This window comes from Anser brachyrhynchus (assembly GCF_964034855.1).
Source record: "Anser brachyrhynchus genome assembly, chromosome: 18".
In the NCBI taxonomy this organism is placed as follows: domain Eukaryota; kingdom Metazoa; phylum Chordata; class Aves; order Anseriformes; family Anatidae; genus Anser; species Anser brachyrhynchus.
This window is the reverse complement of record NC_137711.1, coordinates 12,359,326-12,374,197: the sequence shown is the minus strand read 5'-3', so window position 1 is coordinate 12,374,197 and position 14,872 is coordinate 12,359,326. Positions and strand designations below refer to the sequence as shown.

General features: G+C 46.0%; 1 protein-coding gene across 18 annotated transcripts in view; it reads right to left on the bottom strand.

The window, feature by feature from the left end:
• MYOCD (myocardin) overlaps positions 1 to 14,872 on the bottom strand; it is a 252,134-nt gene that overhangs the window by 13,655 nt on the left and 223,607 nt on the right. For 9 of the 18 annotated variants that reach the window (XM_080560541.1, XM_080560544.1, XM_080560533.1 and 6 more), the window contains 4 exons: positions 12,269 to 12,334; positions 7,588 to 7,643; positions 3,103 to 3,178; positions 684 to 845 (listed from right to left, as the gene is read on the bottom strand). In XM_080560541.1, coding sequence (XP_080416667.1) covers positions 684 to 845; positions 3,103 to 3,178; positions 7,588 to 7,643; positions 12,269 to 12,334 — 360 coding nt within the window. Of the gene's footprint in view, positions 1 to 683; positions 846 to 3,102; positions 3,179 to 7,587; positions 7,644 to 9,099; positions 9,145 to 12,268; positions 12,335 to 14,872 lie in introns of all 18 variants that reach the window. The other 9 variants (XM_080560548.1, XM_080560547.1, XM_080560535.1 and 6 more) reach the window with 4 other exon arrangements.

The window sequence follows — 14,872 nt, the reverse complement described above, 5'->3', positions numbered from 1 at the left end:
GTGGATAATAGAGGAACACTGAATTTATACATAAACAGCATGGGAAATGGTTGGTAGGAGCATAGCCTGCTTTGGGATGCAGGCTGCTCCTTGTATTCCCCAGCAGTCTAGCACCCCAGTGATGCTTTCCCTTCCTCTCTACTCTGTTGGACCTTCTGTGCCACTGGCATCAGTGGAAAAAAAAAAAAAGAATGTCAGCCTCTCTGAAGTGGGGCTATTTCACTCCTTCTTGTTGGGATGTAAAAGCTTGGCAGGTCACAAGTGGGAGAATCCAGACTGGCCTAATGCCCACATGTGTTCACCCAAGCCCTCTCCCACGTGAGGGAGGAAGGAATGACCTTTCTCCAGCAATACCATTTACATGCTCAAAGCCTTGGGCAGGGAAGGGGAGTAAGAAACGAGGTGTTCTCTCTGAGAAGACATGGCTGAGAAATGATTCATTTTCCCATACTGGCTGCGCTAAGAAGACGAGAGATCTCTTTTCATAGACCAAGGTAAGATAGCACAGGCTGTGCTGGACTGCAATATTATGGTGAAAAATAAGGAATTTTAAATATTGTGCAGCCACTGCTCCTAACTCTAGGTCGGTCACTTTCTGCAGTTGCTGCTTGACATCCGTGTAACCTTGACAGCCCCTGCCCCGTGCCATGCACACGACACAAAATACACGCTCACTTCACTACCTTTTATGGCCTCTTTCACAGCTGAGTCGACAGGAATAATATTCTTCTCCACCAGCTCCAAAGGACCCGGCCTGAGAGCAATCTTTTCATTGAGATCATCTGCCAGTCGGGCTCTTTTCAGCTTCATTTGAGTAGACTGAATGGACCCCTCTGCAGCTGAGTCTAAAAGGCCAAATGGAAGGCATCAGTTCAGGACCTGGGGCATCCATAAGCACACTGCTCAGTGAGAACATACTTCCCCCTCAGCACAGCCTTCTGGACTGTGGCCAAGACCTGAGCATGGCTCAGTGTGCAGCAGGAGCTGCTCAGAGACTGGGAAGCAAGATGGGATTTAGGGACTTGCGTCTTCCTCTGAGCCTGAGGTCAAGCTTCTCCATTCCCAAGTAAAAGCTTCTGTTTTCTAACCTGGGCTTGCAAACCCAGTCTGCAGCCAGACTGTCCTTCCCAAGGCCCAGAAATGATCTGCAATGGAAATTTCATTAAGCTGTGACTAACATGAGAGCAAAAGTGGACTCTGACTCCTGCCTTTCAGGAGCCCATTGGGCCTTGTGGCCTAACGCAGATGGATCCCTACTTCTGAAGGAACAGCTGGAGAAAAGAACCGTTAACAGAGTTTGACAACTGGAGCAAATTCCTTACACTGAAAAATAAAAAGCCAAATCTTCAAGAGTGGAATGTTTGGAGGCAGCATGAGGACAGTGTTCAGGCCTTCAGGGGAAAAACAAGCTGGTGGAGAGGAGCATAACAAAGGCAGCTAGATCTGGAAGCTACCACCAGACCAAAACAAACTGAGAAACTCTAACTTACTGAGTGGTGAAAGAAGAGTGGCCAATTACAAAAGAAAGTGGTGATTTCCCAAATAAAGATTCTCTGACTCCTCTGGTAGCACCAGAGCACCCTGGTAGTCAGGGAGCAGGATCCTACACTAGACTATGCCTTTACACTTTGGGGTTTAAAGTAAGAAGGGCTGCATCTAAGCTGTGCTGCCTTCAAAGACTGGACAGTCTTCTGGCAGAGATTCTGTAGGCAACACAAGCTTCATACTAGACAATAAAGAAAACTCTGCAGGAGGTCAGGAGAGCTGATCTAAGGCCAATTTTGGCCTCAGATTACATATGAAAAGGAACCACATGAGCTACTTGAGGTGAACAGTAATAGAAAGTGTGCCTGGAAGACATTTAGATGACAGCAAGTGTCTCAGCTGCCCAATTTCAATCATGTCTTTGTCATGTTTTGAACCAAATGGGCCTGTAAGTCCATGAAAATCCAGGGCACACCTCTTTGTGTGAGCAGAGGCCCTGGCCAAGTGTTTGTGGGGCAGCACAGACAGCGTGCTCAATTTACAGCCCGGCCACCTCTGCACCACCTCTCCTCCAGCTCTGTCTCGCTGGCCCAGTCAATGCCTGGTGACTGCAGCCATCTCCACATCTGTTTTACAACTCCTGGCCCCAATTCCAGTTCATATTTGCTTCAATATTTAGCCTAAGGGAAAGACACTTTCCACCTGTTAAATGGCCAGTGATGCTGGCTCATTTTACAGATGGAGAGAAAAGGGAAAAGTAAGAGAGTGGCACTGATCTGTCACAGACTCTGGGCTTAGACCTCTTGCATGCCAGAGGAAAAAGAAATATGAACTGCATCCATATTGAGAGCAGAGGCCAGCATTTACAGTTCCCAGAGAGTAATCTGCTTCTTCCAAGGGACTAACAGGACTCAAGGAGGGACTGCACATCCTCCCTGTCTCTAAGGAGCTTGTTATCTCTGAAGATAACGAGGGACACCACAGAGTTCTGCTGTCTGTGACAGGATGCAGCAGAGCACTGCCAGCTCCCTGGCTGGGAGGGGACGCCAGGCTGGGAGAGGGGAGAGCTGCTGGGTCTCACTGACTGGTACCAGAGCTCAACCTTTTTTTGTATGGCTATGCTTGGGTCATTGATTCCATCAACATCAATCGACGCATAATGAGAATTATGGAAAAAAAAAAAAGTCTACCTTTAGGAGGTTATTACAACTACCTGCTACAAGGATTTTACCACAAATGCCCATGGTATGCACTTTGTGAGGATCAGACCTCTGCACCTCTGTGCAACAGAGTACTCTTTCACAGCTGTTCTATATCCCACTGTCTTCTAGACCATCTCATACTGGTCCCTGCCAGAGATGGGACAAAGATTAGATGGCCTTGTTTCTGCTCCTGTCGGGAAAAGTGTGTATCCTGCCTTCTGTAGGTCAGGTCTGAACCGAATACCATACAACATCCCATTCCATACAATGTCCCCTTTGACTGTGGCCCTCATGAGCAGCTGAGGCAAAGTTAATTGTGATGAGAGTCCTGAAAGGATCTCAAGTGGGGCAGGAGAGACATGAGTCACAGGCAGGAGAAACAAGGAGTATGTGGGAGAATCTCGGGCAGGCTTACCTTGTAAAATGTGCATGTTGACCAGGTCTGATCTCTCAGGCCTGCTTCTGATCTTGTGCTTGAGATAATCTTCAGTCTGCAGAACACAAATGCAGAGAGTATTATCTGACTAGAGCAGCAACAAGGTACAGAGAGCAGAGGCCCCCATGCCATTCCAAGTTTTTTTGGATTTGGTACAGTCTAGGTTTGGTGAGCTCCTAAATGGCATTTTTTTCCACCTGGACACTGGCCGATTCTTGGGCAGAAATTCTTCATAAAGGGAACAACATGCATTGAGCTGCTGACTGTTCACTATCCCCACAGCTAACCTGTGTTCTTTCCAGTTTCCTCTGGGCTTCTGATGCCTCAAGTATTATGAGAGCTCGTGGAAAGGACGAAACCTGTTTGCTGGGAATGGTAGATTTGCTCCTGGCTCAGCATACCATTTCACCTTTGAGACCTACACAAAGGCAACTCCACAGTGTAGTGTTAGCAATGGCTTCTGTGGGAAGCCTGGCACCCTGTGGTGAGATATAAGGCTGACTTAGCCTTACCGTGGTCCTGCAGCTCCTGTGCTCTGCAGTTCTTCACCCCAGCTATTGTGTGGGTTGGGAAAATCCAAGCTGCAGATCACTGCAGTGGAGCTTGTGATGAACTTGTACCAACTTCTCCATGGCTTTAAGAACAAAAAGGCACACAGAAGTGCAATAACATCTTTCTCCAGGGCCAAGGAAGTCCGTATTGGTGGCAGCTGACCTCAAGGATACAAATACAAGCTTATCGCCTGGTTAAGAAGAGCTAGAGAACAACCTAGAGAAATTATTACCTGTTTGTTAAGTTGAGATGCTAGAATAGATAGTATAAAAATGTACGTAGTTCAAAGAGGTGAAACCCTTCTGGATAAATAGAAAATAGCACAAGCAGCTGGAGAAAACTGGGAAACCCACAGGACAATTGTACAGGTTCATGAGAAAAAGATTTTATAAGCATTTCTGTAGCCAGCAGAAGGCAATGGAAAGTGCTGTCTGTGTTCTATAAATAGGAGAAATAATTGTGGATGCTGCTGAGATGGCTACAGAATTTAATGCCTTTTTAAAACATCGTCACTAAAAAGATAGATGACTATCAATCACATGACTAAGCCAAGAACCTTCAGCAACAAGACAATAGAAACTCCAGTTATCAGTTTGGAGAAGTACTCAGATAGTTAAATGTTCCCAAACAGTTTGAGATACACAAGGCTAGAGTAATAGCAACTGTCTCTGGTTCTCTAGGAAACTGGGCCAGGGAGAGCATATTTTCTAGTTTTAAAAGAGATGGAGAGAAGAAACCTGGAAATTATAATTCCAGTCAAAGAGATATTGGAACAAGTAATCAAACAACCTGTATAAATGGATTTTGAAGATAGCAAGGAGGTGAGTAACAGCCAGGATGGATTCATGAAGAACAAACCACATCACACCAACCTAATTTCCTTTTATGGATAGATGACAGATTTCTGTTACAGGAATAAACAAAAAATGGCATGTAGCTTGACTCTAAGCATGTTTTGACATTATCTCACATGGTTTTCTCATATGCAAGCCAGAGAAATTTGGTCTGGTTAAGACTAACATAAAAAAGGAGCATAACTGTGGGTCACCAAAGGAATTAGGAATGGTTCACAGTCTAAACAGAAGAATATATCAAATCATGTTCTGCAGCAATTTTTCCTGCTATTCAATATATTCATTAATGCCTTAGATGACAGAAGACATACTTCTTAACTCTGAATCATTCAAGACTAACAGATTAGAATAGAAAATGTTTTGGAGCAATTGAAGAAATGATCCGAAATACACTGGCTACAGTTCAAGAAGGACAATTGGAAAGGAGTACATTCAGGTCAGAGTTAGCCACAGCTAAGCCAGCTGATTAAGCACTGGAGGGGATGAAGACAATCCACCAGAGATGTCTGTATTGGTCACTGGACAGTGGTCTTAGACAGAAATTAGTAACTGCATAAATATTGGAAAAAATATGAAAGACTCCAGAGAACCTAGTGATCAGCAGCTGAACCACATCCCCAGGCCAGCAGGCAGCTTTCTAGGAAATACCATGAAGAATGTCAGATGGGCACAAGGAGTAATGAGGCCTCCTTCTGGTCCTGCATCTGAAGGGACCTGTGGGAAGGGTCTGGAAGGCAGCAACAGAAATTACTGAGCCAGAAATTAGACCAATGAAAAGAGGCTGAAGCTCAGTACACAGATGACATTGCTGTAGGGAAACAGGATGCAAAATACTTTTTAAAAGTACTGCATGACAAAGATAAATGGTTCTGCATGTCCATGCAGAAGGATAAGTAATGGTCGTAATCTGCAACAGAAAAGCTTGGGCTAGTAATTGAGTAAGACTTGGTAACAGCACAGGTTAGAGAGCACTGGAGTGTGTTGCTGGGGGGGTGGATAGGATGGCCATTGGTTGTCACACATCTTTCAGGAATGACCTAGAGGGGGCTGTTCTGCTCTGGGACAGAGGCACGATTGCTGTCCCCTGCAGTCCTTCCCTGCCACGTGTGCTGGGTTGCTGGGTGTAAGTGCTGGAGCCCTGCTGAGCCTGACGGCTTCAAGAACGTCAGCATGCTCTCTGTCCTCCAACCCAGCAATCTATTACAGGGCATTGACTTCAAAGTCTGTTGCACTGGCCTGATGCCAGCCTCCTACATAGCCAGTGATATGTTTAAACAAATAATAGATATTTTATTTACAAAAGTATTTGCAATTTCTTACCCTTCTCCCATATTTTTTCTGCAGCTTATTTTCACCAACGCAGTCTGTGCCAGGTCAGCGCTAGCTGGTGCCTGCACTTAAGTGCAGTTAAATTCACCTAATGCATTTCTAACTAACCCTCAGATCAGGCCCTCATCTGAGCTAAGTTTGAGTTACTCTCCTACAGATGTGGCACTACGATGTTGACTCCAGCATTCACACTGCACTAGCCTGAATTTCTGCTGTGACTTCAGTTCTGTTTGACCTTTGCTACATTTGTGTCACTGGGGTGCAAACAGTGGAGTAAGACCTCAGGTTTTTTTTTTTTTTTATTTTTATATCAGCTGTAGCAGAAGAGCTTTCAAAACACATGAAAGTGGTTATTGTTATCTGCTTTCTGTTTGCAGAACATCAGTTTGGAGGAATATCAGCTAAACAACAAATGCCATTGAGTAATTATCTGGAAACAGACGTTGCCTGTCAGGGCTATAAGCAGGACATCCTTGCAAAGGAATATATTTTTGTTATAGACTGTGCTTATTAGTGTGTTCGTTAGCATGCTCTAAAAATGGGATAGACTAGACCATGCTTCCCTTTTCCCCAGGCAACCAGCCAGTGAAAGCCTTTGAAGAGAAAGACAAAGAGACACGAGTGTATACTTAAACTGTAAAATATATGACACTCCATGGATACTTTGGATTGCTTGAAATTTTCTAAGCATGCTAATTTTTCAGAGTCAAATTGTGTTTCTTATGCTAGCCATTTATTACTGTTGGAGTCTCAGGGCAAGTGATTTGGAGAGTGTTTAAGTTCAGAAGAGCACTTCTTCATATTTCATAGTTATTCTTTCTTGCAAAGGTCCCTTTCCATGTGACTGCAAGCACGTTTTGCAGAATAATGGAAGAAACTCTCGTGTTCAGGCAAAACCTGTATGACTGACTATTCTCTTTGCCTTGCTGTGTGTGGACATCCCTCCAGCTTGGTCAGGGCTGGGTGCTACAAAGGGCTTGGAAAACCAGTGCAATTTCCAAAAAACTGATCACACCACAGAGTATCATTGTGTTCTGGAAGTGGCTACTTATATCTCCCTTCAGCAATATTTTGGGAAGTCTAAGAGCGGATGGGTGATGGGGCCAGTGGGAGCCTGGGCCACTTAGCTGCTGGGACACTGTTGCAATCGCCAAGCAGCGCTGTTGAGCTAGAAGCCAGACTCTCCTCTGATGCAAGGGTGAGTCCCCTGGGGACTTGCTCCAGGTGACCGAGGGCATCCACATTTCTCCTGCACACTTGCTAAATACTTAGCCTCCCATCTGTCCTGTTTGCTGCTTGCCCTGCTCTAAGCTGACTCATGCAGGAGCGGAGAGCAGCCAACACAGCAAGGAGAGGGCTGTCGATACGGCCTGCAGTGGAAAGCAGAGGCTTCAGCTAGTTTGAGGTTTACTGGGAGGCTGAACCCTGCCCACAGGCTTTTCTAAAACGAAGGGGCTGTTTTAAAAAAAACTATCTTAGGGGACAGTTGGCTCCTCTGCCTTTTTAAACCTCTACTGCTTGGAAAAGGGTGCTCTTGAACACAAGAACCTTGGCTTGGCCCTGCCATGTCTGGGGGCAAGGGAGAGGCCCTGACGCTCATCCTTGGCCACAGGGCGCCTGGGCAGAGGGTGCCAGGTGAGGGCAGAGTGGTGGAAGGTGCTTTCAAACCCCGCAGCTCATGCAAAGCGAGCCCACGTGTTCCCTCATCAGCATGGCTTGTAGGGATTACCTTGGCTCGCTCCAGACTTTTTCGTTGTTCATGGAATGCAGATGGGCTTTTCAGTGCTGCAACAGGAAAGAGAGAGGAGCAGTCAGCACAGGAGTGGAAGCAAGCAGCCACCAGGATATTCGGCAACAGCATTTTAATGAGTGCTATAAAAATAGCAACACAAACTAACTGCCCTCTTTATTGCACTAACTAAAAATAACTCAGGAAAGCTCTGGGAAATCCCGTGCTCTCAGCCAGGCCATGGCAAGAGAGCAGGGGGGACAGAGAGCACAGGGAGGACAGGAGGGACATGGGTAGGAAGATGGTGCAGGCTTTGAAATGTGGTGCTCGGTGGGACATGTCAGACAGCAGGTGCTGCTCTTCCCTGGAGCTCTTCTTGCAGGTTGTGGCACTGGGAGGCACCACAGCCCCAGAAAACTGATCTAGGAAGAGCAACGGGCTGAGGGGACCTTGCCTGAAAGTTAGACCTGTATGTGACTGAGACTTGAGGCCACCAGGAAAACTGGAAAGGCCTGCCTGGCCTCTTGGCATATTTGGCCTCCAGCAAGGGTACTTCAACCAGGACACTGGAGCTGTTGTCCTTTGTCCCTCTTCCATCACTTAGTACCCCTCCATCTCCTTTAGGCTCCTTCTCACCAGACATTTGTCCTGTCCTCCACCCAGAAGCATCTGTGTGACATGGTGCTTCCCTGGGCAGCTGCCCGGACAGGTACCCGGCAGCAGACCAAGTTCTTAGCATCTCCTGACACCAAGGAGGATTAACCCAGAGAGGGTCCCAAAGGAAGGCCAATGGTCCCTGGGTCTTGGACCAGTGAATACCAGTCCCATCTATGTTGGAGTCATGGAGGACCTTGCACATTTCCTTGTTTACTCAGATTGTGTATAAACTGGAGAGAAATTTGTGTGATGAAGGGGTTAATATTTCTTAGTTCCTGCAAAAATTCTTTTCTGTCTGTGTAAGCAAGAAAAATCAACTGTTCCCATTGGGACAGGGAAGGGGAAGGTGTCCTGAACCACAAAAACAGCCTGCTACAACTCTTTGGCAACATCTAATTCCCTTTCCATCTTCTGAGTGGGATCTAATGGGGACAGAAATTATTTTCACACAGAACATGACGTCCCACATCAATCTAGAGAAGAATGACAGGAAGAATGAGGGCAGCTGGGAAATGATTGGGGACCTGAACTGGGTTTTGGTAGGCAACACCCCTAACCTCCAGGGAATCACAGGAAAACACAGAGGGCACATTCCTGCTTCTAATGTTTGGAAAGCAGACATACAGACAAGCCAGTGTTACTGTGCCATGCTCCGGTGAGAAGCAATGAGGACTTGTGACAGCTAGTTTAACCAGAAGCAAAATAAAATGGTGCACATGAGAAAATGAAGTTAGCAAGAGAGATGACTTTTACAGCCCTGTTCACTCTGAAGTCCTGACACTGGGAGTTTGCTATGGGCATTGATCAAACACCATGCTATTCACAAGGAAAATGTTGCAGAATTTAGTCATTTACCAAGATTTTTGGAGGAATTATGTGGATACTGCAGCTTGTATTAGTCTGCAAAACAAATAAAGACATTGCTAGCACTGATTATTCAAACACCTTGTCAGGGGATGACACGGCATCTTGAAATGGCGAAGGGTCTGGAGTCAATAGGGCAGAGCTGCTGAGCTTGGTGTTGATATCCTTAGGCTTAAACTAAGGCTTGAGTTAGAGGATGAGGTGGTGGCTGCATACAGCAAGGGAGGCCTTACTTTAAGCACAACTATTTCTCCATCCCATCATCGTAAGGGAAAATTTGCCTTGAGGAATCTTTGCTACAGGCTGCATCCCCCTCCTTTTGGGTAGCTGAGCAGATCTGGCTGGGCTCCAGGGCAAGACCCTGTGTAGGGCTACAAGAAGGGTTCATCCCCACTTGTCCTTGCAGCCTGCCCTTCTGCAGGTGACCCTATGGGAATACTCTTGATTTAAAAAACTTTTCTAGGTCTGTACCAACTTCGCTAAGACAATATAACTGAATGTGTTCAATAATAGAGTCTTGCATGAGCAGTCTTGTAGGAGCTTCCCACTCAGGGAGCTTGAATAACAGGGTAGCATCTGCTCTCACCTGCACTGCTGTGGATCAGGAGTGCGGCCATGCCTCAACAAACCTGGACCTCCCCTTGCTTTCAGATGCTCCCCCATACACAGAGTCACTGGGCAGAAGGGACCCAGAGGCTGCCCTTGCTTACTAGTCTGTGCCCGTCTTTATTTGCAGAGCTTTTTTCAATAGTTTTGATTGTTTTGCCAGACAGTTGTTCAATTTGCAATCTGAAAACATCTGACAGAGTCCAGCTTTGAACCTGAAAGCTTGTGCAACACTACTGCCTTTTGCTCCTGAGCATCCTCCTTTAGGCAGTTTCCTGCCTTCTCCAATGATGGAATTATGTGAAGGTTTCACGTTCCTTAGATGAACATCCAAGGGAGTCTGAATTGAGCTAAGGCAGGCTTTGGTTAGATAAGCACATCCATCTCACTGGGCTATGCTCAGGTACCACTGATACTTCTCCCTGAGCTATTCTCTTGGGTACCAAAAAGCAGTCAGCTTCCTCAGAGTTGCTCCTAGATTTCACTCTTGCTGTGCTTACAGCCACACTGCTGAACAGCTCAGCAGGTTCTGTATATAGTCATCAACTCCCATTCCTACAAGGGCTTCTGCAAGCCCTCAAAGCTTTTATCCAACACTAATCTGTTACTTTGCTCACTCATGTCTCTTTCTGGTTTCTGTATAAAATGGATCACTTAGAAAAAAAAAGTTTCTCTGTCCTCTGATTATATAAGCAGAAAATATGGCCAATGGGTTGAAAACAATCCTTGTACAAAAGCTGATGCGGAATGTGGAATCACGTGCATGCTCCCAGCTTGGTACCAAACCTGACTTTCAACATGCAGACCAGCAATGCCCCACTTTCCTCTTTCCAGAAAAACTATTTTCAACCATGGTGGCTTAAAGATCTTTGTTTCCATTTCTTGCCCACCTGCAGTACCTATGATCTGAGATCCCATCCTGGTGCACCTCCTACAGCCCATCTCAGCTGGTCCTCAGAGCCGACAGGCCATAGGAAGACAAGGTTAAACAAAGAATTGTGTTTCATAAGGATTAACTGCATATGCCCAAACCATGGGGAAGCTGGCTGGGACTCCCACTTATTAAATGCTAGCATCTGACACTTCCTCCTGAGGTTAAATTCCTCAGTTAGATTCTGCATGTTTGCTTTAATAATGGCAAAAGTGCCTTTTCTTTTATTACTTTTAGGGATTGAACTATGATCGTACTTCCCAAAATGGCATCCTTGGACAGAAACCGGACTGCAAAATGTAAGCCTAGAAGTTAGGAGTGTAAAGAAGCTGTAGGCAACAGACCCATGTGCTTAGCCCTGCAGGGCAGTATCAGGTATGCAAACTCCTCAGTTGACACAACGCCATACATGTGCAATGAGGTATCCTGCACATTGTCTGAGTGTGACCACTTTTACAGAGTGAATTTGGTGATTCAGGAGACTTCAGACATCCTTCTGGCCACTGACTTTATTGTCAGTGCTTGCAATGCTATCACAAATGTCACCAAACTTGGTTCAAAGCTCCAGCTCCAAGAGTCTTGTCATTAAAATGCTTGCCGTTTGATGGCAGGCAGTATAAAATCTGAAAACATAAAGAAATACACGGTAGAAAAAAAAAGGAAAGAAAAAAAAAAGAACCTGAATTTATCAATCTTAAAACCTTCACAGACATGATTTTTATCATCCTGCTCAAGTTTTCTTAATACTTGATTCTGGCAATACTGTACTGAGAGGCATCTCTTGCCGGCTCCCTTAACATCCTTTAGGAATGCAGCTTCATGAGAAAGGCAGTGTTAGAGCTGTTGTTTTGCTGGATTCACAAAAGCTGCATCACAGTCTTCAAGGTTAGCCAGAAGAAACACAGTGGAACAGCCTTTGGAAAGTTATGATCTTATCAGAGACCCCCAAGGGGCCCGTGATGAGCCAGAATGGTACCAGGATAGTCCTTTACCTGGGTCCCAGATAATCACATACTCATGCACGCAGACCCTGAGCTAGATCAAGGTGGAATTATCCATCAGGCAGGGCTGAGCTCCCAGCATCTTTTCTCTAGTGGTGCTACAGGTTTCATGATGCAGCTGCTTGTGCAGAAGGGGATTGTTTTCATTCACTTATGTTTTGGACTCTAGCATCTGTTTTTCTGATGTTGAATGGTTACAAGGACCTGGAATGGGCCCCCCCTCTACCTTTTCACTGTTCTGTGGGTCTGATGCTGCCACAGAGGTTCCTGACTTTTACAGGAGGATGCGAGATGCTCTGCCTTTGTCTACACAAAGAGCTTTGTTCTGCTGCAGTGACCTCTGGGACAGGACCCTATGCAGCTCAAGTTTTGAATAGTGCAAACTAAGCAGCTCTCCCAACTTCAGTTTGAACAGCAGCATTGTAGCTTGTGTAGCAAATGCTGGGCACCATTGCACAGCACCAAGGACCATAATATTGCTACAGGGCAGGAAGCAAAGTCCAGCTCAGTAGCAATCTGCTCAGAGCAGAGAGCGCATGAGCAGGCAGCTGGTGCCATGCAGTCTCCCAGTAGTGCCCCTCTGATCCAGGAGAGGGTGAAAAAGGCAGAAAACAGTACTCACGTGGCATGATGCCTTGGTCTGCCAGCTGCTCACGAGTCCTTCTCTGCTGAAGCCGTAGCTGCAAAACTGTGAGAGAGAGAGTCAGGAAAAGGTGCAGTATTTTTCTGAGGTACTAACGCATCTATCAAGGAAGATGTGCCTGTGGTCTTTGTGGCACAGAGACCTGACACTGATCCCTGCTGCTGCTGGGCCAGACTTGGTGCAGCCAAGGAGGACTGCCAGGGAGGAGCTGCGCAGTCTGCACCAACCCAGACCTCACATTGCACCCAGATATATGATGGGTAGGACTGGTTCTGGTGCAGAGCAGCATGCTAATGCCTGGGGCAGACTGAGCGCTGCCTGATGTCTGCAATAGCAGCCTCAGGTGACCATGGCTTCAGCTCAAAGGGTTACTCAGAGAGAGTCTGTGGGTAGGCAGAGGGTGCTGGTGGGGAGGAAGACAGGGTATGAAAGTCCATCACAACCTCCTGCAGGTGGAGGTAGTGATGGACTGTCCCATTCTGAGAGGGGAAGGACCTGTTCTGAGTCAAGCAAGTAAGGTGGCTTCAGAAGGTTTTGAAAGGAATTGAGCTCCTTTGATAAATACATTGTCCATAAAGGTATTTTGTGCTTTACGATTTATTGGGTAGACTCCCAAGGTGCCATCTCCTATGGCTTCATTGCCACTAGTACCTGCTTCCCAGACACAGCTGACAGCAAACGTGAGAGGAAACTGAGTCCTGCACAGCAGTGCTGGCCAGAGAGGAACTACGCAGAAGATAATCATTTTGACATTATGAAATGTATTTTGGCCACATCTCGGTATCCTTATGCACTCTAAGATGTGAGATGTGTGTATAGGTATTTGGTTGGTTTTTAGATTTTTTTTCGGGCACAAGGACAAACAACAAAAAAGTGAAGAATGTTTAAAATAGCTAAAGGACAGCTGAGAGAAATCAAGCATCCTGATGACAGGTGACTGTGTGCTGGGGGAGCTGCACGCCTACGTTGGGGCTATAGAAAATTAGGGCTGGACTCCCCTAGGGGTGCACAGCAGTAGAAGAACGGGTAATGGTCACAAACTGCAGAAACAGGAATTCTGTTTGGTTATTAGGAAAACAACAAACAAACAAAAAAACAGAAACCCCATGAGATTGGTGCAGGCCTAGAACAGTGTCCCAGAAAGGCTGTAGGACATCCTTGAGATGTTCAGAGCTTGCCTGGAGATGGCCCTGAGAAACCTGATTTATTTTTGAAGTTGGCCTTATGTTGAATGGGAGGTTGGAGTAAAGATTTCCACAGGTTCCTTCTGACCTAAATTTGCACACAGTTCTGTACTTTGGTGTGTGCACTTGTAACTGAGTGCCTCAGATTTGGTGTGGCAGCCAGAACAGCTCCCACAAATACTCCAGAAGCTGTTAAACTTCTGTCTAAATAAGAAACTCATAAGGTTCTTAGAAGTGGTAGATGCCATCTCTGCCTTTTTTAACCCGGGAACACCATGAGCGTAACAGAAGTTTTTAGTATGTGCTGCTGAAAGCACAAAGGAAGTAGCTGACAGCAGGGAGAAAAGCAATTGTAACTAACATTGTACTGCACCTGCCATCCACAGTAACACGATGGGACCCTTAAGCCAGCAGCTGATTATGGCCTCCAGGAAGTTTTAAAGTCTATTGATACTGCGCTTTCTTCAGCATTACAACAAGCCACTTCTCCAGGACCCTTGGATGACAAATTGGTGTTGACTACCCTTGGACTGAGCCCTTGCTACCAGGAGTTTTGACCTGTGTCACTAGCTCTACTATCTTAGGGCCAAGGCTTGTACCCTTCTTTCACAGTTTAAGGACCTCTCCTGATACCTCTAAAACTGGGAGGTTCACTCCTGCCCCAGCACTGTGGGATGAGTAGAGCTTTACAGCTGCATCACCCTGTTTTGTTTTGGAAACAACATACAGAGAAATAGGAATGAACTGATCAGTCACATTTCTTAGGAAACCATGCCTGTACTTTGAGGTAGTAACATAGTCTACACCTTTGCTTTTGCAAATTTGTTGTCAAGAAGATTGACACTTGTGTGTCAATCTCCTCTCCCACAAGGTAAAACATGAAACTCCCACGTTTTCCTTATGGAAACTCAGTGCAGCTTGCAACAAGGGCACTTATCTTTCAGTAGTGACAATATGCATGCATGTCTCCTGTCTACTGGCATAGAACCAGACAGAACCCTTAGCTGCCCTTAGAGAGCTGGTATTGCAAAGGGAAGAGATGAAAGAACAGCTTTTTGTCTTCGTGAGTAACTTGCAGAGCTCTGCCAACAGGGAATGTCTACTGTGTGGCTTCCCTGGGATGTGGGATGGAGCCGATTAATAATCCCATCCAGAGATGTCCCTGAAGTACAAGGCTCCCGAAAATGCATGTGACTTTTCCATGTCCTCTATACAAGCCATATCTCACATTCAAAGCAAATGCTTAGTGAAGGCCCCACAAGAGATGATGATCTCCTGCCAAATTCCAGTATTTCTTAGGACGCCAAAGAGAGATTTCTGCTGTGAAGAAGAAATGTAGTCTTTAGTACCTGGTAAAGTCTGCATGTGTGTAGTTCCCTTATGCCAGATGAAGCTGGTG